The sequence below is a fragment of the Delphinapterus leucas genome, chromosome 20, assembly GCF_059928025.1.
Source record: "Delphinapterus leucas isolate spDelLeu-1000000601 "Yukka" chromosome 20, BTC_Dleu_Yukka2, whole genome shotgun sequence".
In the NCBI taxonomy this organism is placed as follows: domain Eukaryota; kingdom Metazoa; phylum Chordata; class Mammalia; order Artiodactyla; family Monodontidae; genus Delphinapterus; species Delphinapterus leucas.
This window is the reverse complement of record NC_143148.1, coordinates 30,080,717-30,103,903: the sequence shown is the minus strand read 5'-3', so window position 1 is coordinate 30,103,903 and position 23,187 is coordinate 30,080,717. Positions and strand designations below refer to the sequence as shown.

Here is a 23,187-nt window from a genome sequence, read left to right as displayed (position 1 = left end):
ATAGCTCAATAAATACTTTTTTTTTTTTTCTGCAGTACGCGGGCCTCTCACTGCTGTGGCCCCTTCCGCTGCGGAATACAGGCTCCGGACGCGCAGGCTCAGTGGCCATGGGTCACGGGCCCAGCTGCTCCACGGCACGCGGGATCCTCCCGGACCGGGGCACGAACCCGCGTTCCCTGCATCGGCAGGCGGACTCCTAACCACTGCGCCACCAGGGAAGCCCAATAAATAATTTTTAATATTTGCTTTATACATAATTGGTCTCTTACTGTATATCATTCATAGAAATTATATACCTTAAAGCCTACTAAATGGATTGCCAAAATAACTATCATTTCTAAACACCTTTTAGTTTAGAGTTGAAAATTCATTTTACTTATTTTAGAACCATAGCTACTCCTCTTCTATAGAAAAGATCTGAAATGGAGATTCTTTCAATAAATCTGCTTTGACCTCCTCCTGTGTGTCAGCCATGAAACTTGCCAATGTAGAAAACCACCGTCAGCTCTAATGTCATCTTTGCTACTCCAGGTTTTTAAATTCCTTCTTCTTGTTGAATATATATTTCAGAAACTTCTAAAGTTGCCATCTAAGACTTTAAACTTTGTGATATTTGCAATTTCTTTTTCCATAAATATTTTTACAGAGAGCTCAACTCCTAGGTGTAAGTACTCTGGTGATGAAGCTTTGAAAAGCATTTATGTTCTCTGATGCTAGGAAAGCCATAGTATGTGTACAACTCCCAACAGTAAACATAATGTAGAAATGTGAGTTGTCTGACAGTCTTTGATTTACAAACTTACCTTTAAAATTAGGGTTCACAAGTTCTTTACGATTGGAACATTGAAGGGCATTTCCATAAACTAAGTCCAAAGCACACAGCAGAAGATGATAAGAATTAACCAGATCATCACTAATCATGGGGAAATTACCTACAGGATTATAAACAATTATAGAGTTAAATTTGCATCAACTTCACAATATTTTTAAAATAATTTCTTCCTTTAGTTAAAATGACATTATACAACAGTGTACAAAGCTGACTCAAGAGCTACAGAAAGTGTTTTGGCAAATTTACAGTTTGAAATATTAAACTCTTAGAAATTTATTAAACTAGATAGATAAGAGCAAGACTAAGAAGCCCGCCGGCCGCAACTAAGACCTGGCACAACCAAATAAAGAAATTTTAAAAATAAGTATTTTTAAAAAAAGAGTTTAAGAAAAACCAAAACTTTACTATAAATGCCATTCATTAAATAAGCATTTATTAAATGCCTAATAGCTGATCAAAATTTTATCATACTTGGTTTTTCTTTTGAAAATTCTGAACACAAACAACTTCATAAATTATCTCAAGCTGTAAGAAACTGTTTGGTATGAAAATATTTTTCTGTCAAGAAAACTGGTAGAAATGCTTAGATGGGAAAAGCTGAAAAAATGATTAATATAATTATTTTTTCATGTATGTATTTTAAAAAGACCAGAAACTATAATCAGACTCCTAACGGTAATATTTTAAATACTTTTGATGTAGTAATACAAGCTCATATAAATTAACGCAACAGGACCACAATAAAAGATATTTCAGTTCTAGAGCTAGTATCTCAAGAATAATTGTTGATGCTTGGTAACAAAAAAATAAACCAAAACCTAAACCTAAAGAAACATGTCATTTCTGTAGTTCTGGTTTAACTCTAACATTGAAAACAGTTTTTATAGGCAGTGAAAACAGTTCTATTATTCTTAGAAATTAAGGAATATTTCTAGATTTTTTTGTATCTTTAAGCATTAAACACTGCATATATATGCTTCATATTGATTTTACACTCTTATAACATCAGATGAGTTCAACTTAAATAGCTAACATACGTCTGAAGAATTATTTCTAAACCTTGACACTTTCACACTAAATGACTACCCAAATGCATACACACACACACTCACACTACTCTGTTTCAGGCTGTTTTCTCTCCTTTCCTCTAAAGAAAGTTACCACTTACCTCAGCGTAGCAGGATAAGCAATTCTTTTTTTTTTTTTAATAGATGGAAATATTTCAACAAATCAATTTAAATGGATTAAAGAGAAAAAATAGTTTTCTGCTGCCAAAAAGACAAATGATAATTAATAGGCTAAACTTTGCATTGATATAACCAAACTAACTTGCATGGTTTCACAAAAAAGATGCTTAATATTAAAATATACTCAATTCCTCAGATGTAAAACGGGAAGTGGTACCTACCAGTTTCAAGCTACAAAGCCCTACACACTGACAAGCCTAAACTTGTCGCTGGTGTTGTACCTGCCATGGAAGGAAATAACTGGCAGCACAGTGACTTCTAACAAAAATCTGAAATGCCCCTAAAGATCAGAACCTAAACTCCACGACTCTCCCATCATGACATACTCTACATTTCAAATCCTGACTTTAGAAATAAATCTCACTTCGTGAGATATTTTATCTTTCAATCAACAAAGATAATCTGACTGAAGACTTGGGATAACATGTAAAACAGGAAGTGGCACCTAACAGTCTTCAGTCCACAAAGCCCTTCATGACAACAAGCCCAAACTTGTCACTGGTGTGTACTTGCCATTGGAAGTCAACAAAGATAACAGGCAAAAGTTAGCTTGTTTATCAGGAATGAGATAATCTGGGATGCCCACTGTTGCAGACAAAGTCATGAAAAAGGTGTCTATAAGAGTACACCGTCCCCCAAATAACTAAATCAAGAACTGAATAAAACCAACTAAACTACTCTATTGGAAAAGATCCTAGTGAATCATAAACGATCATAGTGCTGGATCGTGGGTAGACAAAGGCTCTTTAGACCAAATAATTATATCGGAATTAATAACAGTAAGGTAAAACTCAAACACTGAGTTAATTGTAGAGACAAAAGCTGTGCCACCCCAGTTGATCAAGTGAGACCAAAACCTAAATAAAGACAATACACTTCTCTTCCAATAATTTATATAGTACCAAATACTTACCTCCAAGTATACATATGTCATAAGACATAAAACAGATATAAATCCTAGAAGTCAGATATACCTGCCCACAATCTACTGTCAAGACTAATATCATAACACCAGCCACAGTAAGCCAAGTGGTAGCAAATGTTCCAACCATCATGAAAACAGTTTATATGCTCTTAAGTCTTTCTAAATTTCATGCCACTGATCACACCACCTTCATCTCTGCTAAAGAAACATCCAGTGTGATGGAAAGCAAAAATAACCAAGAGCTTATTTTTGACAAAAGAAAGATTTTTCTTTTCAATAAAGCATGCAACTCAGGGAAGGAAGGATAAGTTCTAACCTAACTAGCTAGAAAGGACCAGCTACAATCAGACAAATTGAACTGACACCAAGGGAGTGACACATCCCTGCTAGAGGGCCTACACATGCGGCATGAAACCAAGAGCTAGGAGATGTGGATTCAAATCCTAGCTCTGTTTCTAGCAGCTAGTTTCTGGGCCTCAGTTACTGACTCTTTAAATAAGTTGGACAAATTGATCTAATAATGAGAACCTCTTATACTTATGAAACACCTGCCAGCTCTAATAATTCTTTGATTTTAACCTTGCATTTTATTGGGATATCTTAATGGCAAAGGCATTCTATATAATCTATAGAAAAAGCTGTGTAAATGTACTTTCTGCTCTTCTATATATTAGTAAGAATCATTTCTACATAGAAATACAGAGAGGTAAGAACCTGCTGTATAGCACAGGGAACTCCACTTCGCTGTACAGTAGAAACTAACACAACATTGTAAAACAACTATACCTCAATTAAAAAAAAAAAAAAGACACTATGCCTAGGAATAAGCTACATAAATTTTACACATATTTTATATTTCATTTCAATAAACTTAGTGATAGTCAATTCATTCCTGATTTAAAAAAATACAGAGAGGACAATAATAAGAATAAAAATGTATTTCACTGAATGCAGACCTTGGACAGGTTAAGTGAGAAGAGGAGGTAGAGAAAATAAGTTGTATCTAAAGGTATTTGATCAAGCATATTTACCTGAACAAGATGTAAAAAGTAATCTGAACTACTCTGAGAACGATCAGTCCCACTCAATTAAATAAGACATGTCTCGTGAAAAATACAGCCCAAGATATAAGCACAGACACACTAATGTGTTTCAGTCCATAATTCAGAGATAATGTGCTTTGGAAAAAATGCTGTGTAAGAACAAAACGAAGGATTTTCCATTTAATGAAGGAAGTTTGGGATACTGTAAAGAATTTCAAAAGACTCTTATGAAAAGGCAATACTTAAAAAAGAACCTGGGACTAAAATCCTTGAGAAATTTTTCAGTGAGAATCTTTTCCTGATACACATTATAGGTTGACAATAGTAGTACCTGAACTTCTAAATAAACTAATATTTAAATAAATATCACTCTTTCCTTACCTTTTGCATATATAAAAAGCACCCAACAAAAATGGAAAACTTCAGACACGGTACAGGGCTGTCGCCTTTGGGGGAGAAAAAAGTCATGAGATAACAGAAGAATCAGAAAAAGACATGACAAATGACTGTAAACTAGGTGAGAAACAAAACCCACAGTTAGAGGGAGTGACAGCAGATTCATTTCACATGGAAAATGTGCAGAAGTTCTGCTCCAACCAAATACTGGTAAGGGAATAGCTGGGAGCGAGGGAAAGCACTCATCTTAGAAGAAAATTCTGAAGAAGTGTAAAAGCTTTTGCAGGTCAAGATAAGTAAGGTAGAAAATAAAACGAGTAACAATAGTCCTTCTGATGACATCAGCAAGGCTAATGCTGCTTTAAGACCCATGTATGCAGGCAGATATTCCTCCAACTTTTTTTCCCCTCCACCATAGTTGATGAAATGTAAACCCTCCCTCCCTAAAGACATTCCAGATTATATATCGAGTCACAAATGGATTTTTTTTTTTTTTTTTTCCTTTGGCTGTGCTGCATGGCATGCGGGATCTTACCCCGACCAGGGACCGAACCCGTGCCCCCTGCAGTGGGAGCTCGGAGTCTTAACCAATGGACCGCCAGGGAAGTCCCACAAAAGGACTTTTTCATGTAAATTCGGGGCTCCCCATAATTCCTTATATTTCTATCATTAGGAGTACCTGTTGCAGGGAGGAGGAAGGGGGAAAATAAAAGTGTGCCTGTTATATTTGCTAAGATGTCTGCTACAGGGAGTTTTAGACCTGTTTTAAACTTGGCTTTTCTACCAAATCCTCTGCCAATGTTTAGGTAAGACATCTGTTGGCTCCATATTCCAATAGCTTTATTCTACCAAGGTGCTTTGAAGAGAAGAATCTGAAGACTGGGGTTTAGTTCCCGCACTGTCATTAGCTAAGTACACTTGCTCTCCATGTGCCTTAGTCTCTCCATCTGCTAAAAGATCATTCTACTTGGGTATAATACTGTATTTAATTCACCAGTCGATGGCAAGGATTAAACGTCACTGCCCTGCTTTAAAAAGTAGGCTCCCCACCATAGGCATGTGATAAACTACCTAGTTTTGATACCTAGCAAGATAAAAGTCAAACATTTTAGAAGCCATTCTAACTTACAGTTATAAGATAAATAAGTCCTAGCGATGTAATGTACAACATAAATATAATTAACACTGCTGTATGTTATATATGAAAGTTAAGAGAATAAATCTTAAGAGCTGTGATCACAAAGAAACATTTTTTTTCTATTTAGTTTTGTATTTCTAAGTGAGATGATGGCTGTTCACTAAACTTACTGTGGTCATCATTTCATGATGTATGTAAGTCAGATCATTATGCTGTACACCTTAAATTTATATAGTGCTGCATGTTAATTATACCACAATAAAACTGGAAGAAAAAAACAACACTCAAGCCACTCCAAAAACTGGCTCTAGAACTCTAGAACAAACTTAACCTACTCAGCCAAATTTCCTCCTACTTTGCTGCTTTGGTGTCTTCATTCTTCATCCTCTGCATAGAAGGCTACCTGTATCTCCAAATTCACCTATCAAAATCCTACCCATCCTTCCAGTCCTATTTCTGCTTACTCCATGGAACCTTACCTAACTGTCTTATACAGAGTGGCTTATTTTTGCCTCAAAAGTCCTACATTTCTATTATCTTTTGCACTTATACATGCCTCTCCCTGACTATACTTACTGTAAGCTCTCAAAAGACAGTGACTCTGGGTTTTGTTTTTTGTTTGTTTGTTTTTTTAACATTTGTATCCTACATACAGTAAGCTCTCAATAAATACTCAGTGAGAAATTTTCAAAGACCAGTGTGTGAGATGCAGTACTGAGTCGTGGTGAAATACACGGGTTCTGCAGGCAGACTACTTAAGTTTCAATAAGAGCTCCACACTTACTGTGTGACCTTGGCCAAATTACTTAACCTCTCAAAGGCTTGTTTCCCCCCCACCTGTAACAACAGTATCAACCTCATAAAGCCATCGTAATGATTAACTGAAGTAATACATGCTTAAGTCTTAGAAGAGTCCCTGCCCCATAATAAATACTCAGTAAATGGTATACATTACTATTACTAATATTAGCCAAAAGTACTAATAAAAAGTATACAGGGTGATATAGATGTAAATTTTTAGATAAACTTATTAGAATTTTCTGAATTAGAATTAAGTAGTCCATACACCCTAATAAATATCAAAGCAAATACAATCTGAAATCATTTTTACAACACTTCAAAGAAAGAAGATATTCTATATCTTTCTATAAATGATCATATCAGCCTCACTAAGACTCAGAAACAAGCTTCTATCCAAACTTTAGAATACTTAATTATAAATAGACAATTCCCTAAAACTGCAAGCAAACTAGACCAGCTGCTTCTGTATCAGTGGGGTCAAGTATATAAAAATGAACATTGTTTTATTTTTTAAAGCTGCTCACTTACTGTAAACATCCTTCACAGTTTGGGAACATTTTTATATTGAAAGAGAAGCAAACATTATTCATTCAATTACAATAACTTCTTTTCCCCTACTTTTCTTGTCAACATTTTTCTAGTTCTATTTTAAGAACAAATTTTCATTTCTACTTTATGAAAAAAACTTTCGTGATAAAATTAGAGAATTTGTATCCCATAATTGCCCTTATCTACCAGGAAAGATGGAAAACATCGAGCCAGAATAAGTTTACAGATTTGCAGACATAGTCAGCAGAATTTCATAATAGTTTCAGTCTTCAGTTCCACCATTCTCCCCCCAATCCAGTTTCTCTACTTTTCACTGGTTGTAAACATCAAAATACATAGAGAAGCCTTTTCAGGAGGATTTTTTCACTGTTCAGTTTGACATAAAAGTCAAATAAAGAAATAGTCTATATGTATTATAATATGTAGAAAATAATAGAAATAGTCAATATCGTCGATAATAGAACATTAAGTAGTCAAATTCTATACCCAAGATTGCTAACTGGTGAGAGTATCTAAGGTCTGATTTTTGCATTTTTGGTTGCTTAAATGAACAGGGAAAGTTTATAGAAACAGAGATTCCACACATTTTGCAATGTGAAAGAAGCCAAACTCTTCAGAGCTAACATACAATGAAAAGCAAGAAATTATTATTGGAAAAAAAGATTACTTATGAAATCACATTTGTTTCTTAAGACCAGCAAAATAAACTGAGGGACACAAACTAAGGGATCAAAACTGTAGTACAGACAAATGTGTATTCCTGCTTAACAAATATAGAAACATACCGCTGTTTTCTTCCTCTTTGTTGACGAGGCTGCTCCTCTTGAGGATATTTAAAAATGTCCTGAAAAATGGGTTCATATTTCTTAAAGATTACAGCAGAAACAGTGAAGTTTCTTTCTAATCTCTCAGTCCGTTCTCTGAACTGTGCGGGTAGGTTTGCCATGTCTTCCCATTTCTTCATCTTGTGAAAAAATTCAATTAAGCTGATATTAAAAATAAAAAATGAGTTTTTTTGTGTGTAATTAACACAGGGTAAAATATACAAATTAGATAATTAAAAGTAAATTGAAATTAACTCATTAAATTATATTACTTTTAGACAGTGATATAAAATCACAACTCATGCCTCTCTGGCTAATCTCACAGATTGGTTTATTTCTCTCATCTTCCAAATCTAATTTCCCTAATCTCTTTTCCTGAGATTACCTAAAAGTTTAAAAAAAGTATGAAATACATATCAATACAAAAGAAGTGGAAAATAAGTAGTTAACCAGAGAACATAACCAACATTCATGTAACAATTGCCAGATTTAACAAATATAAACATATCAAATACATTTTGCCATGTTTGCTTCAGATTCTACAGAAACAGCCAGTTCCCTTTGGACTCTTCTTCCCCAAAGATAAGCTCCACTGTATAGTCTGAGTCTTCCCATCCGAGTTTTTACACTTACTATGTGATTATATATGTACCCATAAACAGTTTAGTAGTATCTTTTGTATGTGTGGTTTTAAAATTTTATATAAATGGTATCATACTGTAAGTAGCATTCTACAACTTGTTTTTTCATTCAATATGTTTATGAGATTAATGTTGCTACGTGTAGATCTAATTTTTAATTGCTAAAAATATTCCTTCATATGAACTACCATGTTTTGCGTTCATTCCCCAACCAATGGAAATTGAGGTTTCTAATTTTTCACTATAACAAAAATGCTGTAATGAACACATTTCTGTACTTGTATGCTGAAGTTTCTTTAAGAACTACCCTGAGAAGCAGAATTGCTGAGTCAGAGAATATGCATCTTCAACTTTACTAGATACTGCCAAATTTCCCACTAGAGTGATTGTGCCAATTTATACTCTCTCCAATGTACACCAGCAATACAGAGTTCCTATTTCCCTACATAATGACCAAACTTGGTGTCATGAGACTCCAAATTTCCCCAATCTGATGAGAATGAAATATTACCTTATTTTTACTTCGAACTTCCTTGATTACTTGTGAGACTGAACATCTTTGCCTACATGTATTAGCTATGTGAGTTTAGGCCTTTGTGAAATCATATACTTTTCCCATTTCTTAGTAGCTATTTGTCAATTATTTAACTATTTGTTAGTAGTCCTTTATGTAATTCTGGATACTAATCTTTTGTTACACTGTAAATATCTTCTCCCAATCTGCTCTTTCTTTTTAATTCATTTAGTCCATTGCTGCAGAGAAGTAAATAATCTGAACCCATAGGTAAAAATTTAAAAATAAAAATTGAGCTTTCGAATTGGAAATAAAACTGAAGTCTGAGATATTACTTGCATTAAAATATTAGGTAAGCTTAGTTTACTAGAGTTTATAATGATGATTCCATAATTTGACCTTTGCTTCTAAAGTCCCTTGTCTGTCATTTAACTGGATGAGTCTGACTCCACTTTTCTTCTTTGTAATGATTATACTTTGCACCTTATTTAAGCCCACTTCTGCAGGTTTACAGCCCAGGTGTTCAACTCTTTACACACTGCCTCTTGTTCTTAGGTCTAAATATAACTCAGGATGGAGTTCAAGGTTAATAAATAGACTTCAGCTAAAAGATTACATTTCTTGTTATTTTAATAGTAAGTGATTTTTTTTTAAACCACTAGGTCCATAAATTTTGACAGTGGCACTTCCTCCAAAATGCCAAACATCCTTTTTCCACCAATCTTTAATAAGCCAAGAGAAAATTAACCCAAATGGCACAAATAATAAATGTAATCAATTCAATTACACAACAGATAGAAAAAGCAATTTCTGCTTCCTCTTTAGATACAAGTCCAGTACATGTAGTTCTCAGTTTAATACCATATAATATTTACTTTTTCAATTTAGAGTATCTTTACTTAGAGTTCTCCCAATATTACACAATGATAAGTCATTGTGTAATATTAACCTAGTAGGAATGAAAATGTAATTGATTATCTTAATGTAATTAAATGTAATGATAACCTAATAGTAAATGCTTCATACAAGTACCAAATACGTTAAAATTTAATTATTTTTCACCAAAGAAATAAAATATAATGGACACTAACTTAGATGTGGTAAAGAAAAACCATGACCTAACTTCTAAATTTAGCACTCCATAGGTACAAATGCTTAGAAAATGATAAAGAGAAATTCCTACTGTCACTATGCTTTTATATTAGTCACACTCTACAAACTCTGACATAGTTACCTCTGCTCTGAACATCTCAGGATTCTAGTTAAAGATACATAGTTTCCTTCAACTGTCCCTTTGCTTACAGTTGGCACAGATTTTCTGCAAGCCACATATAAGGCACATGCTAACCAATGAAGATCATTTCCCTGTAAAATAAAAGAAAATTGATTTTTAGCTAATGAACTATATATATTTCAGTATGAAAAACTCGTTTAAATTCAAAGTGTTATTTATATGTTTGTGGGAAATTGCATTTTCAATGATGTCCCTGTCCCAAATGCTCTCCGTATAATGTGACACTGACATTCTTCCACGGAGAGGTTGAAGTCTGTGTTCTCTCACTTTGAACTGTCTCAACCAGTACCACAGGTGAAAGTGATGCTATGTAACTTTCAAGATCATAAAAGGCAATACAGATTCCACCTGGTGCTCTCTCTCAGGACATACACCGTGGAAGTCCCAGCATGGGAGTAGATCACCTTGGGCAAATTACTTAACAATTGTAGAGGCTCAATTTTCTTACCTGAGGACCGTGAGAATTGAGAAAATAAAAGAAATCAAAAGATAAAATTCTATAACCACTATTCTATATTAAATATCATACGAACTTTATTTTCCAGGGTACACTTCCACGAGACTGACACCCGACATTATTTTACAGCATACCTGACTACTAGTTCCACAAGGGCAGGGATTTTATGTTTTGTGCCTTGCTCTATCCCCAGCACCTACGTAACAGTGTCTGGCCATGAACAGGTGATCAAAAAATATTTGGGAAATGAATGAATATCATTCACTTATTGGGTAAACTGAGCTAAGAATCTGAGATCGAAGTCTTTAAAAAACTGAGAAATCAAACAGTTATTTTTAAAAATAATTTACTAACCATCTATTATTTGTCACTTGCTTATATAACCCTGGGCTTCACACAACTTAACCGCTGTGAGTTGAAATAATGCTTTTTCTATCGAATTTACAGGGTTATCCTGAGGGTAAAATAAGAGCTTATTTGGAGGCACTTATGCCCATCACCAAAAAAGAGTCCTTCTCTTTGTCTGCCTACAGGAACCACTAGGAAAGAAACAAGAACATGGCCTATTCAGCCAGATCACCAAAGCACGTGAAAGAGCTCTGTAAACTCCAAAGCGCTATCCATATGAGTGCTTCATGCTCCAGAAACTCCACGTTACCTTATTTAACCATCAGAACAGCTTTGTAAGGTAGGTACAAATATCTCAAAGTAACATACCATAAAATTGAGTTTGGAATGGGTAAGTAAATTGCCCAAAGTCACCTAGGTCTGTCAGGTTCCAAAGCCAGTATATTACTAGCTTCCCCCCCAACCCCGCCCCGCTGCAGATGTAAAAATGGGAATAAGGAACTGAATTAAAATTCTATTAATGCAAGAATAAAAAAATAATAACCTTAGTGAGTGCCACACAGGCAAAAACACCCTCTTATAGTTAAATAACACCTCGGTTAGGCCTTCCCATTCTGAGCCTATTTGCCCTACTCTTTCCACAAACTATTTAACAACTTAAAATCGTATGGCCTGCAGTTTAAATACCACTCACACAGGCAAACAGCGGATAAACAATGCAGACTTCCGTGTCACTTCCCATTGGCCCATAAAGGGGAGGTGCCTACAGGGTTGAGCCTCACTGGCTAGAATGGCCATTTTCTCCGCTGCAAGCCCCGTCGGAAGAAAGGGACAAAACATGCCTAGATCGCAGCGACTATAAGAGTCCTGGGCAATGTCTGGAGTGACCAATAGGTCCTCAAGGTCGTCGCAGTCCTGACTTCCTAGAGACAAATGCGTGTCTTTATCCAGGCGGGCAGAAAGCCCGTTTAATTTGCGCAGGGGAAAAATTCGTCTTTGTTCACACATACATAAACACAGCTCGAAACGTAACGCTTTTACTCAAACGGAGGCAATGGCCTGGACAAAGGCAATTTAGTACAGTTCAAAAAGAACTGAAGAAGAAGCCCAGAAACGCAGGCGCTAACATCGGGTTAATTTCAGAGCTAATGCAGGCAAGCCCCCGCCCCACCCCACCCCCTTCTGTGTATGGTCTTGACAACTACACCTGTTCATCCTGCCAACAAGGTGCTTGTTTTTGTAATCGGACCGCAGCACGACCTCTGCCTCGCGGTGCTACTTTAGGGCAAGGGCTGTTCCCGCTTCGGAACCGGAGGGGGAAGAGCAGCGAGACAGAGTTCACTTTCAGGGCCGCTACAGAGCTTTTCAAAAGCCAGGTTTCCAGGACGAAGGTTCGCAAAGAGGATTCCCTCCCTGCTCCAGGCTGGGGACCCAGAGAGCCGGGGCCGGCAGGGGCGGAGGGGGTCCCCCCTACCCCCCAACCGCGGGGCGCCCGAGCCGGGGAGACAAGGGGCCCCATTCCCGGAGGCGGGGCGGGACCACTAGGCCCGGAAAGCCGCTGGTCTCCTCCCCCCGGGCGCACCTCCAGCGTGTAGCTCTCGCTCATGCTCCTGTAGCTGTCCCAGGCCTCGGCCCGAGCCGCCTCGTCCATGTTCAGGCGGCTGCACAGCTCGTCGAACCGCTGTTGGGTCTGAGGGGCCGGCGACCGGGCCGACTGCGCTGCGTCCTCCGCCTCAGCATCCTCCTCCTCCTCCTCATCTGAGGCCGCCGCCGCCGGAAGGGGAGGGGGGGGCGGCGGCGGCGATTGGTTGCCTCCCGACGGCATAGCGCACACCTGGGCGGCGGGGCCTCAGGTGAGCCGAGGGCCTGGGCCCCCAGCCATTCAAACCGCGAAGCGCCCGCCAGTCGGCCGACTGATTGCCGACTGCGCCGCGGCCAACGGCGCTGGACCACACATCGGTGCCCGTAGTTCCGAGCACGGGTTGATGGGAAATGTAGTCCAGGCCGGGGGCCCACGGGGATCAAAACTCATATGTAGAAAAATCATCTCGCGTCGTCTCCCTCGGGTGGAAATAAAAGCGACTTCTCTCCGTTTCAAGTACCTCCTCATCGGGAGACCATTCAGCAGGGCTGTACTGAAGAGAAAACATCCAAGAAACGTTGACATGTGAAGGTTTAGTGTCCAAAGTGTCCCCAGAAATAACACTCATCACCTGCGTTTCCTTATCTAAAAAATAAAGATAATAGTAAGGGCCTGTCTGCCTAAATTCAAATTTCGGCGTCATTCCTAATTCTAGCTCTTTCCTATGTTTTAATTTTATTTGCGACTTTCAAATAATTATTGGATTTTTTTTTTTAAGTAGTAATTCTTTTTTTCCCCATAGGGTGAATTTACATTCACTATAAGTGACATATTTGTCCTACTCTAAGTCACCCAATTAATTGGCTTAAATTTACATTTCCTTTATTTTTATTTTCATTTTGCTTTCTCTTTTAAAATTTATATGAATCACTTTGTTTCCAGTCGTCTTTGATTTCTTAAAGGGGTATGGTATAAAACGTTTTCATGCACGAGGAGCCCTAAGGCATTTCTGGTTTGCTATGGGGTCATTTTCTGTCTTCATTGATCCTTTGAACCCAGCCACCATACTGTGAGGAAGCCCAGGTCACTTAGAGAAGCCTGTTGTCAAAGATAAACAAAGCTAGACATCAGTGAAAGGGATGAAAACATTTTATGCAGTCATTCCTGACAGTAGGGGAAAGTGCTGGACTCCGTTCTGAATTGTGCAGAGATAATTGGGGATTTAAAGGGAAAAGGAAAGAGTAGAGATGGGGAGGGAGCAGAGCTCAAGCAAAAAGTTACAGAGGGTTGGTGACTATATATGTGATTAGGCCAAGTGGACCTGCTAGTTATCAATTTGTTGAAGTTAGGATTGTATCCTGCCACAGAGACTGGGAGTCAGAGACTCTATACTTCCTGATGATTACATATCAAAGGAATGGCTTTCAGGTCATTGAGAAAGACACTCCTGATTTGTAGGATATACAGTTGGTCTGCAGTATACACAGGTTGTGCATCTGCAGGTTCAACCAACTGTGGATCAAAAATATTAAGAAAAACAAAAACAGGGACTTCCCTGGTGGCGCAGTGGTTAAGAATCCACCTGCTGATGAGGGGACATGGGTTCGAGCCCTGGTCTGGAAAGATCCCACCTACCGTGGAGCCACTAAGCCCATGCTCCACAACTACTGAGCCTGTGCTCTAGAGCCCAGAAGCCACAACTACTGAGCCCACGTGCCACAACTACTGAAGCCCACACGCCTAGAGCCCATGCTCCACAACAAGAGAAGCCACCACAATGAGGAGCCTGCACACCACAACTAGAGAGAAAGTCTGTGTGCCCCAGCGAAGACCCAGCACAGCCAAAAATAAATAAATATGTAAATTTAATTAAAGAAAAAGAAAAGAAAAAACACCTCACTGAAAACAAGACTTTCCCTTTAAAAAAAAAAAAGAACAAAAACAAAACAAACAAACAAAATACACACAACAGTTCCAGGAAGTTCCAAAAGCAAAGCTTGAATTTGTCACGTACCCTGGCAACTATTTACTTAGCATTTACATTTACATCCCACTTACATTTTATTAGGTATTATAAGTAATCTAGAGATGATTTAAAGTTTACAAGAGGATGTGCATAGCTTATATGGAAATACTATGACATTTTATATAAGAGACTTGGGCATCAGCAGTTATTGGTATCTGCAGGGCTCCTGGAACCAATCCCTGCAGATACCAGGGACAACTGTACATCTCAAAAGGACAGAGGAAGGTATCACAATTGTAAGCCCTATTTAGTAAATGCTATAAGAAAGGGAAGGCTGAGACCTTTCCTCAGGTGTTGGCAAGAACAATCTTTAAATTCTGGAAGCATTGAGGTTTCTCAGGCAGGCATTTTATCAATAATAGGGGCTGGAGTCACCCTAGGACACAGCCTTATGCTGCTAGAAGCCATGCTAGAGTTATGGCATCTCAGTGCAGGGGTTTGGACGAGAGTTTTGCTGTTCTAACCATGCACATAGGACCTGAGACCCCTGGCCCTCAGCCCCAGCCATGTTGAATGAGCCCGTTTACAAGCAGATCCTCCAGCTTCCAGTCAAGCTGTCCCAGCTAATGCTGTATGAAGCAGAGATGAACCTTCCCGCTGATCCCTGCCCAACTGCAGATCTGTGGGCAAAAGCAATAATTATTTTGTTTCAAATCACAAAGTTTTAGGACAGTTTGTTACGCAGCAATAAATAATTAAACACCTGTTAAGTGTAAGACATGTATCTATCAATTATCATGAAAGAAAAAAAATCACTTAATAATTGAATTTTTTCTTGGTAATTTTTTATGCTTCCACTAGTCTTACCAATAGATTAAATTTTTTAACTTTGAAAAGCTAAAATTACTTAATAATTGACATTAACAGTCCTTAAAAAAAAAAAGAAAAAAGAGGCACTTTTGATGATGGAGATTAACTGACTTAGACATAGCTAAGAAAAGAGTTGAAACTGAATCTCTAGACTATGGGTACAAAACATTTCTATCCCTTATCTTATCTCCTTCTCCTCCAGAAGTTAGAGTGGCCATCTTAAAACACAAATCTGGGACTTCCTTGGTGGCGCAGTGGTTGAGAGTCCACCTGCCGATGCAGGTGACACGGGTTCGTGCCCTGGTCCGGGAAGATCCCACATGCCACGGAGCGGCTGGGCCCATGAGTCATGGCCGCTGAGCCTGCACGTCCGGAGCCTGTGCTTTGCAATGGGAGAGGCCACAACAGTGAGAGGCCCGCGTACTGCAAAAAAAACAAAACAAAACACAAATCTGATCACCTCTTTCCCCTAGTTAAATAGTTTCTCACTGATCTTAGAAGTCAACATCCTCCATGGCCTACAGGTTCCCTCCCACCTGCCTCTGTATTCTCATTGAAAATCGCTTTCCATCAGTCAAGTACCACCTTCAATGTCAATTTCTCGGATTTCCCTATTAAATGTTCTCATGACACATTATAGTCATAGTGAATTATTTACATGTTTATCTTTCATGTCTATTGTCCTCATTATGTGTTAAGTGCTATGAGAGTAGCAACTGTGTCTGTTTAGTTCCATCCTGTGACCTCAGAGTCTAACATGGTTCTGGGCATCTAGTTGACTCGCCAAAATATTTATTGAATAAATGACTGATTATGATAATCAAGATATATCTTGTTCTTATTGGAGTCTCAGGTTTTGTGCACATAAAATCCTTACTCTGGCTGTGATCTGATAGTCCAATAGAATGTCAAAGACCATAAACGGCAGTCATCTAAAAATAAAGTTTACCTTTACATTATTTATATCACCCTAAAATATATGACTTAACTGTGAAACATCACATAAACATTTCTACAATGAAACACAGTGGTCTTCACACACTTTGGTATGTCCTCCTAAAAAAATCACCTTCTAGCATACTTTAAAGTTGACATCTAAAAGGTTTCATTAAAAGTTTGATCAAGAGCAAAGGATGTAACATCCAGCATGTAACTACAGACCTTTTAAAGTGAAACTGTTACTAAACTTGAAATATTTCCATTGGACCTTAAATATCATAGCAGATACTCACTATTATTCATTTTAAAAATACATGAACAGGGAATTCCCTGGTGGTCCAGTGGTTAGGACTCTGCACTTTCACGGCTGAGGGTGCAGGTTTGATCCCTGGTCAGGGAACTGAAATCTGGCAAGCTGTGCAGTGTAGGAAAAAAAGAAAGAAAGAAAGAAAAAAAGAAATCAAACTTGCACACAAAAGACCCTGAATAACCAAAGCAATCTTGAGAAAGAAGAACAAAGCTGGAGGCATCACACTTCCTGATTTCAAACTTTATCACAATATTACAAAGCTATAGTAATCAAAAACAGTATGCTATTGGCATAAAACAGACACATAGATCAATGGAACAGGATGGAGACCCCAGAAATAAACTCACACATATATGGTCAATTAATTTACAACAAAGGAGCCAAGAATATACAATGGGAAAAAGATAGTCTCTTCAATAAATTGTGTTGAGAAAACTAGACAGCCACATGCAAAAGAATGAAACTGGACCACTATTTTACACCATACACAAACATGATTTCAAAATAGATTAAAAACTTGAACATAAGACCTGAAACCATAAAGCTCCTAGAAGAAAACACAGGTGGTAAGCTCCTTAACAATGAATTTTTTGGATTTGACACCAAGAGCAAAAGCAACAAAATCAAAACAAACATGAAGAACTACATCAAGGGACTTCCCTGGTGGAGCAGTGGTTAAGAATCCGCCTGCCAATGCAGGGGACACGGGTTCAATTCCTGGTCTGGGAAGATCCCACATGCCGCGGGGCAACTAGCCCCGTACACCACAACTACTGAGCCTGCGCTCTAGAGCCTGCGACATAAATCATAGCAATATTTTTCTGGCTCTGTCTCTTAAGGTAAAGGAAACAAAAGCAAAACTAAACAAATGGGGTCTGATTTAACTGTAAAGATTTTACACTGCAAAGGAAACCACTGACAAAATGAAAGGACAATCTACCGAATGGGACATGACTGATAAGTGGTTAATATCAAAACCACATAAACAGCTCATGCAACTCAATATCAAAAAAACAAGCAACCCAGGAATTCCCTGGCAGTCCAGTGGTTAGGATTCAGAGCTTTCACTGCCGTGGGCCCAGGTTCAATCCCTGTTTGGGGAACTAAGTACCCACAAGAAGCACCATGCGGCCAAAAAACAAAACAAAACAAAAACAAAAACAAACAAAAACAAGCAACCTGATTTAAAAAATCAGCAGAAGACCTGAATAGACATTTTTCCAAAGAAGACATACAAATGGCCAAGAGGCACATGAAAAGATGCTCAGCATTGCTAATCATCAGGGAAATGCAAATCAAAACCACAGTAAGCTCTCACCTCACACCTGTCAGAAAAGCTATCATCAAAAAGACTACAAATAACAAATGTTGGCAAGGATGTGGAGAAAAGGAAAGGAAAACCTAGTACACTGTTGATGGGAACGTAAATTGGTGCAGCCATTATGGAAAACAGTATGGAGTTTCCTCAAAAACAGCAACAACAACAACAACAATAACAACAACAAAAACAAATAGAACTACCATATCATCCAGCAATTCCACTTCTGGGTATTTACTGGAAGGAAATGAAATCACTAACTCAAAAAGATATCTGCACCTCTATATTCATAGCAGCATTACTTACAGTATCCAAGGCATGGAAATAACCTAAGTGCTCATTGACAGATGAGTGGATAAAGACATTTGTATATAATTGAATATTATTCAGCCATAAAAGAAGGAAAGCCTGCCATTTGTGACGACATGGATGGAACTTGAGGGTATTATGCTAAGTGAAATAAGTCAGACAAAGAAAGACAAATACTGTATGATATCACTGATATGTGAAATCTAAAAAAAAAAACAAAAAACCAAAAACCAAACTCCTAGATACAGAGAACAGACTGGTGGTTGTCAGATGTGGGCAATAGTGGGTAGGTGAAATGGGTGAAAAAAATGGGTGGACAAACGGTGCAAACGTCCAGTTATAAAATAGATAAGTTATGGGGATATAATGCACAACATAGTGACCATAGTTAACTATACCATATTGCGTATTTGAAAGTTGCCAAGAGAATAAATCTTAAAATTTCATGTCACACACACAAAAAATTTGTACCCATGTGTGGTTATAGATGTTAACTAAACTTCTTGTGATAATCATATATATATATATATATATATATATATATATATATACACACACACACACACATATTAAATCACTATGTTGTACACCTAAAACTAATACAATGTTGTATATCAATTTTATCTCAATTTTAAAAAGAATTTTAAAAAAAAGAGAAATCAATCTCGGTTATTCCAGAGGTTTGGTTCTTGGGGTCTGATTACTCTTTCACTCATTTATTCATTAATTCATTTAGCCAGAGATCCTGTCATCCAACCACTCAAATATTCAGCAAATGTTTAGTGAGTGCCTACTATGTGTCAAGTACTTTGCCAAACACTGAAGATATAGTAGTGAATGGTATATGCATGGTCTCTGCCCTCAAGAGCTTATGATCTCATGGGAAAAACAGACCTAGAACAAGTAATTATCAAGTGTGAATATATTACAAAAAAAAGAAAGTCAGGGAACTATAGGACTGCATCCCAGAAGACCTTTCTCAGGCACAGGGGCAGGAGTGCCTGGGTGGTTGGAGGTGGACAAAGGCTTTGCCTTCTTCCCCTTCACTTCCCTGAGGAGAAGTCTAAAAGTCATAACTAGAATAAGGAAAGGGTTCATTTCAGGTAGAGGAAAAAGCTTTTTCAAAGACCTCGAATTGGGAAAAAGCATGGGTGGTTCAGGGAGTTGTAGGAATATGAATGTGGTTGAAGTGTAAAAAGCAAGAGGAACAGGAGGTATGGATAGAGATGAGGTCAAAGCTCTGGTTAAGTTTTTGGACTTGATGCTAAAGGTGATTGGATGCCACTTAAGGTTTTAGGGTAAGGAGAACAGTGTCACTCTGTCTCCAAAACCTAGAACAGTGTTTATCACTTAACAGTAGTTCAATTAATATTCATTTAACTAAACACCTAGTTTGACTTCAAGGCCACCACTGAATTCTGTGAGGCCCAGTGTTCCTGAGATGAAATTGACCAGGCTGATCAGACTGATTTCCTCAGTTTTCATTAAAAAAATGCAAACCTTTGCATAGTACAGGGAACTATACTAAATATTTTGTAATAATCTATAAGGGAAAAGAATCTGAAAAAGAACATATATATATATGTATATGTGTGTGTGTGTGTGTGTGTGTGTATAAAAAACTGAATCACTTTGTTGTACATATGAAACTACCACAACATTGTAAATCAACTATACTTCAATTAAAAAAAAGAAAAAAAATAAAAACCCTTCCAGTCATTTCTCTCCTGAGTTACTTTGGTCAGGATGAAATATCCTTCTCCTCCATGACCACCGACTCCTTGTGCGCTCTGGAACTCCCAGCATTTCCTCATATCCCCCAGGCTTCAAGGCCAGGAGCAGGGGCTGTGTCCTCTCTGCTGCCCCCTGTGCCCACTGAACCCTTACTCTTCCATCCTCAGGTCATCGAAGCCCATCCCCTAACCCCATGGTCTCCATTTTTCCCCCCTTAGGAAAAGGCAACATCATTCTTCCAGTTGACTAGGCCAAAAAACTTTGGAGTCATCCTTGATTCCTCTTTCTCTCACCTTCTCCATCCAATCCACCAGCTCAGTCTTCACTTACTCAAAATCCATCCACCTCTCAGCTCCTCCATTGCCAGTCCTCTGATCCAAGCTTCCATCTTCTCTTACCAGCATCCTTGCAATGTCCTTCCATCTGGCCTTCCTGCTTCTGTCTTTCCTTTTACCACAATTTCTTCTTAACATAGAAGCTGTGATGGTTAAGTTTATGTGTTAACGTGGCTGGGCCACTGTGCCTAGATATTTGGTCAAACACTATTTAGGATGATTCTGTGAGGGTGTTTATGAATGAGATTTACATGTAAATTGGTGGACTTTAGGTAAAGCAGATTGCTCTCCATAAGAAAACCACATTTCCAAAAGATACCTGCACCCCAATGTTCATTGCAGCACTATCTACAATAGCCAAGATATGGAAGCAACCGAAATGTCCATTGACAGATGAACAGATAAAGAAGATGTGGTATGTACATACAATGGAATGTTACTCAGCCCTACAAAAGAATGAAATAATGCCATTTGCAGCAACATGGATGGACGTAGAAATTTTCGTACTAAGTAAAGTAAGTTAGACAGAGAAAGACAAATATCATGATATCGCTTACATGTGGAATCTAAAAATAAAAGATGATACAAACGAACTTATACACAAAACAGAAATAGATCCACAGACATAGAGAACAAATTTATGGTTACCAAAGGGGAAGGGGGAGGGAGGGATACATTATGAGTTTAGGATTAACATATACACACTATTCCATATAAAACAGATAATCAGTAAGGACCTGCTGTATAGCAGGGAACTGTACTCAGTATTTTATAATAGCCTATAAGGGAAAAGAATCTGAAAAAGAACTTCTATACAAAACTTATATAACTAAATCATTTTGCTGTACACCTGAAACTAACACAACATTGTAAATCAGCTATATTTCAACAAAAATTTTTTTAAAAAGGAAAAAAATAATTTAAAAAAAGACTGGATGAGATCACTTTGGGAGTAAATGCACAGAAGAGGAGAAGAGGTTCCAGAACTCTTGCTTTTCCTCTTGGTCCCCAGGGAGTGCTCTTAGTAGCAGGAGCTGCTAGCTAGTTTGAGCCTCATGGATCAGCAAAAGGGGTAGGTGGAGGGGGGCAGAGGTTTCCACATGTCAGTAGGAGCTCCAGTAGAGGGACAAAGTGGGTACTTATTAAGGTTAAAAATTTAAAGATTTTACATTGAGTTTGTACATTTTACTTTCTGTCAGTTTTTAAAAGCAACTTTATTGAGATACAATCCATATACCATACAATTCATCCATTTAAAGTATACAGTTCAGTTGTTTTCAGTATATTCACAGTTATGCAACAAACCAAAATCTGTTTAGAGCATTTTCATCACCCCATGAAGAAACCCCATACCCAGGAGCAGTCCAACGCCTCCAGCCCTAGGCAACCACTAATTTACTTTCTTTTTTAAAAAAATTTATTTAATTGATTTATTTTTGACTGCATTGGGTCTTTGTTGATGCATGCAGGCTCTCTCTAGTTGTGGTGAGTGGGGGCTACTCTTCGTTGCAGTGCACGGGCTCAGTAGTTGTGGCACACGGGCTTCATTGCTCCGCAGCATGTGGGATCTTCCCAGACCAGGGCTCGAACCCATGTCCCCTGCATTGGCAGGTGGATTCTTAACCATTGCAGCGCCCTGTATTCATCCTGTTGAATGTGGCTCTGTTCATGACTCGAAGGCAGGTAAAACATGTTTATAAAATGTGCGGATGGCAAAAGGCTGAGGGTGACCGTGGTGACCATAGGTCAAACTCCCCTTGACTTTGAACAAGGATTCGTTTATCAGCAGTGAATGCAGAGTTCAATTCCGTATAAGGATGGACGGCTCGGGGCTGTGCCCTGTGACGTGCCCATTGCACCACCAGGGAAGTCCCTCTATTTCTTCTTTTTTTTTTTTTTTTTCCTCTATTTCTTCTTGATTCAGCTTCACTAGTTTGTGTCTTTCTTGAAATTTGTCCACTTCATCTAGTTTATCTAATTTATTGGCATAAAATTATTCATAATATTCCCTTATAATGATTTTTATTTCTGTAATATTGGTAGGAATGATGTTCCCTTTTGATTCTAGTAATTTTTTTTTTTTTTTGGCTGCACTACTCAGCTTGCAGGATCTCAATTCTCCAGTCAGGGATTGAACCCAGGCCCTCGGCAGTGAAAGCATAGAATTCCAACCACTGGACCACCAGTGAATTCCCTGGTTCTAGAAATTTGAGTCTTCTCTTTTTCTGTTGATCAGTCTAGCTAAAGGCTTGTCAGTTTTGTTGATCTTTTTAAAGAATTACCTTTTGGTTTCATTCATTTTCTCTATTTTCTATTTCAGTAATTATGCTCTAATCTTTAGTTCCTTACTTCTTGCTTTGGGTTTAGTTTGAGATTTTCCTAGTTTCTTAAAGTGCAAACTTAGGTTGATTTGTGATTTTTTTTTCTTAATGTAGATATTTACAGCTATACATTTCCCTTTGTGCAGTGCTTTGGTTATATCTCATATGTTTTGGTATATTACTTGTTTGTTTCCATTCATCACAAAATATTTTTTAACTTCTTTTGAGATTTCTTCTTGACTACTTATTTATGAGTATGTTGTTTAATTTTCACATATTTGTAAATTTCCAAGCTTTGTTACTGATTTCTAATTTCATTCCTTTGTGGTTGCAGAACATACTTTGTATGATTGAATCTTTTTAAATTTGAGACTTGTTTTATGACCTACCATGTGGTCTATCCTGCAGAATGGTCCTTGTGTGCTTTAAGAATGTGCATTCTGCTATTGTTGGGTGGTGTCCAATAGATGTTTCTTAGGTCTAGTTGATTTATA

The 23,187-nt window shown here is 37.9% G+C and overlaps 2 protein-coding genes across 6 annotated transcripts in view; one reads left to right on the top strand and one right to left on the bottom strand.

Annotated features, from left to right (window-relative positions):
- Positions 1-12,921, bottom strand: part of RBL2 (RB transcriptional corepressor like 2) — a 51,827-nt gene extending 38,906 nt beyond the window's left edge. For 2 of the 3 annotated variants that reach the window (XM_022555076.3, XM_089903048.1), the window contains exons 1-5: positions 12,592-12,918; positions 10,145-10,275; positions 7,717-7,917; positions 4,429-4,493; positions 804-932 (exon numbers count right to left, since the gene is read on the bottom strand). In XM_022555076.3, the coding sequence (XP_022410784.2) occupies positions 804-932; positions 4,429-4,493; positions 7,717-7,917; positions 10,145-10,275; positions 12,592-12,834 (769 nt within the window). In that variant the 5' untranslated portion in view covers positions 12,835-12,918. Of the gene's footprint in view, positions 1-803; positions 933-4,428; positions 4,494-7,716; positions 7,918-10,144; positions 10,276-12,591 lie in introns of all 3 variants that reach the window. The other variant, XR_016390971.1, reaches the window with a different exon arrangement.
- AKTIP (AKT interacting protein) overlaps positions 1-13,282 on the top strand; it is a 54,480-nt gene extending 41,198 nt beyond the window's left edge. For all 3 annotated transcript variants that reach the window (XM_089903049.1, XM_089903051.1, XM_089903050.1), the window contains one exon: positions 36-13,282. In XM_089903049.1, coding sequence (XP_089759175.1) covers positions 36-232 — 197 coding nt within the window. In that variant the 3' untranslated portion in view covers positions 233-13,282. The remainder of the gene's footprint in view (positions 1-35) is intronic.
- The last annotated feature ends 9,905 nt before the right edge of the window (positions 13,283-23,187 follow it).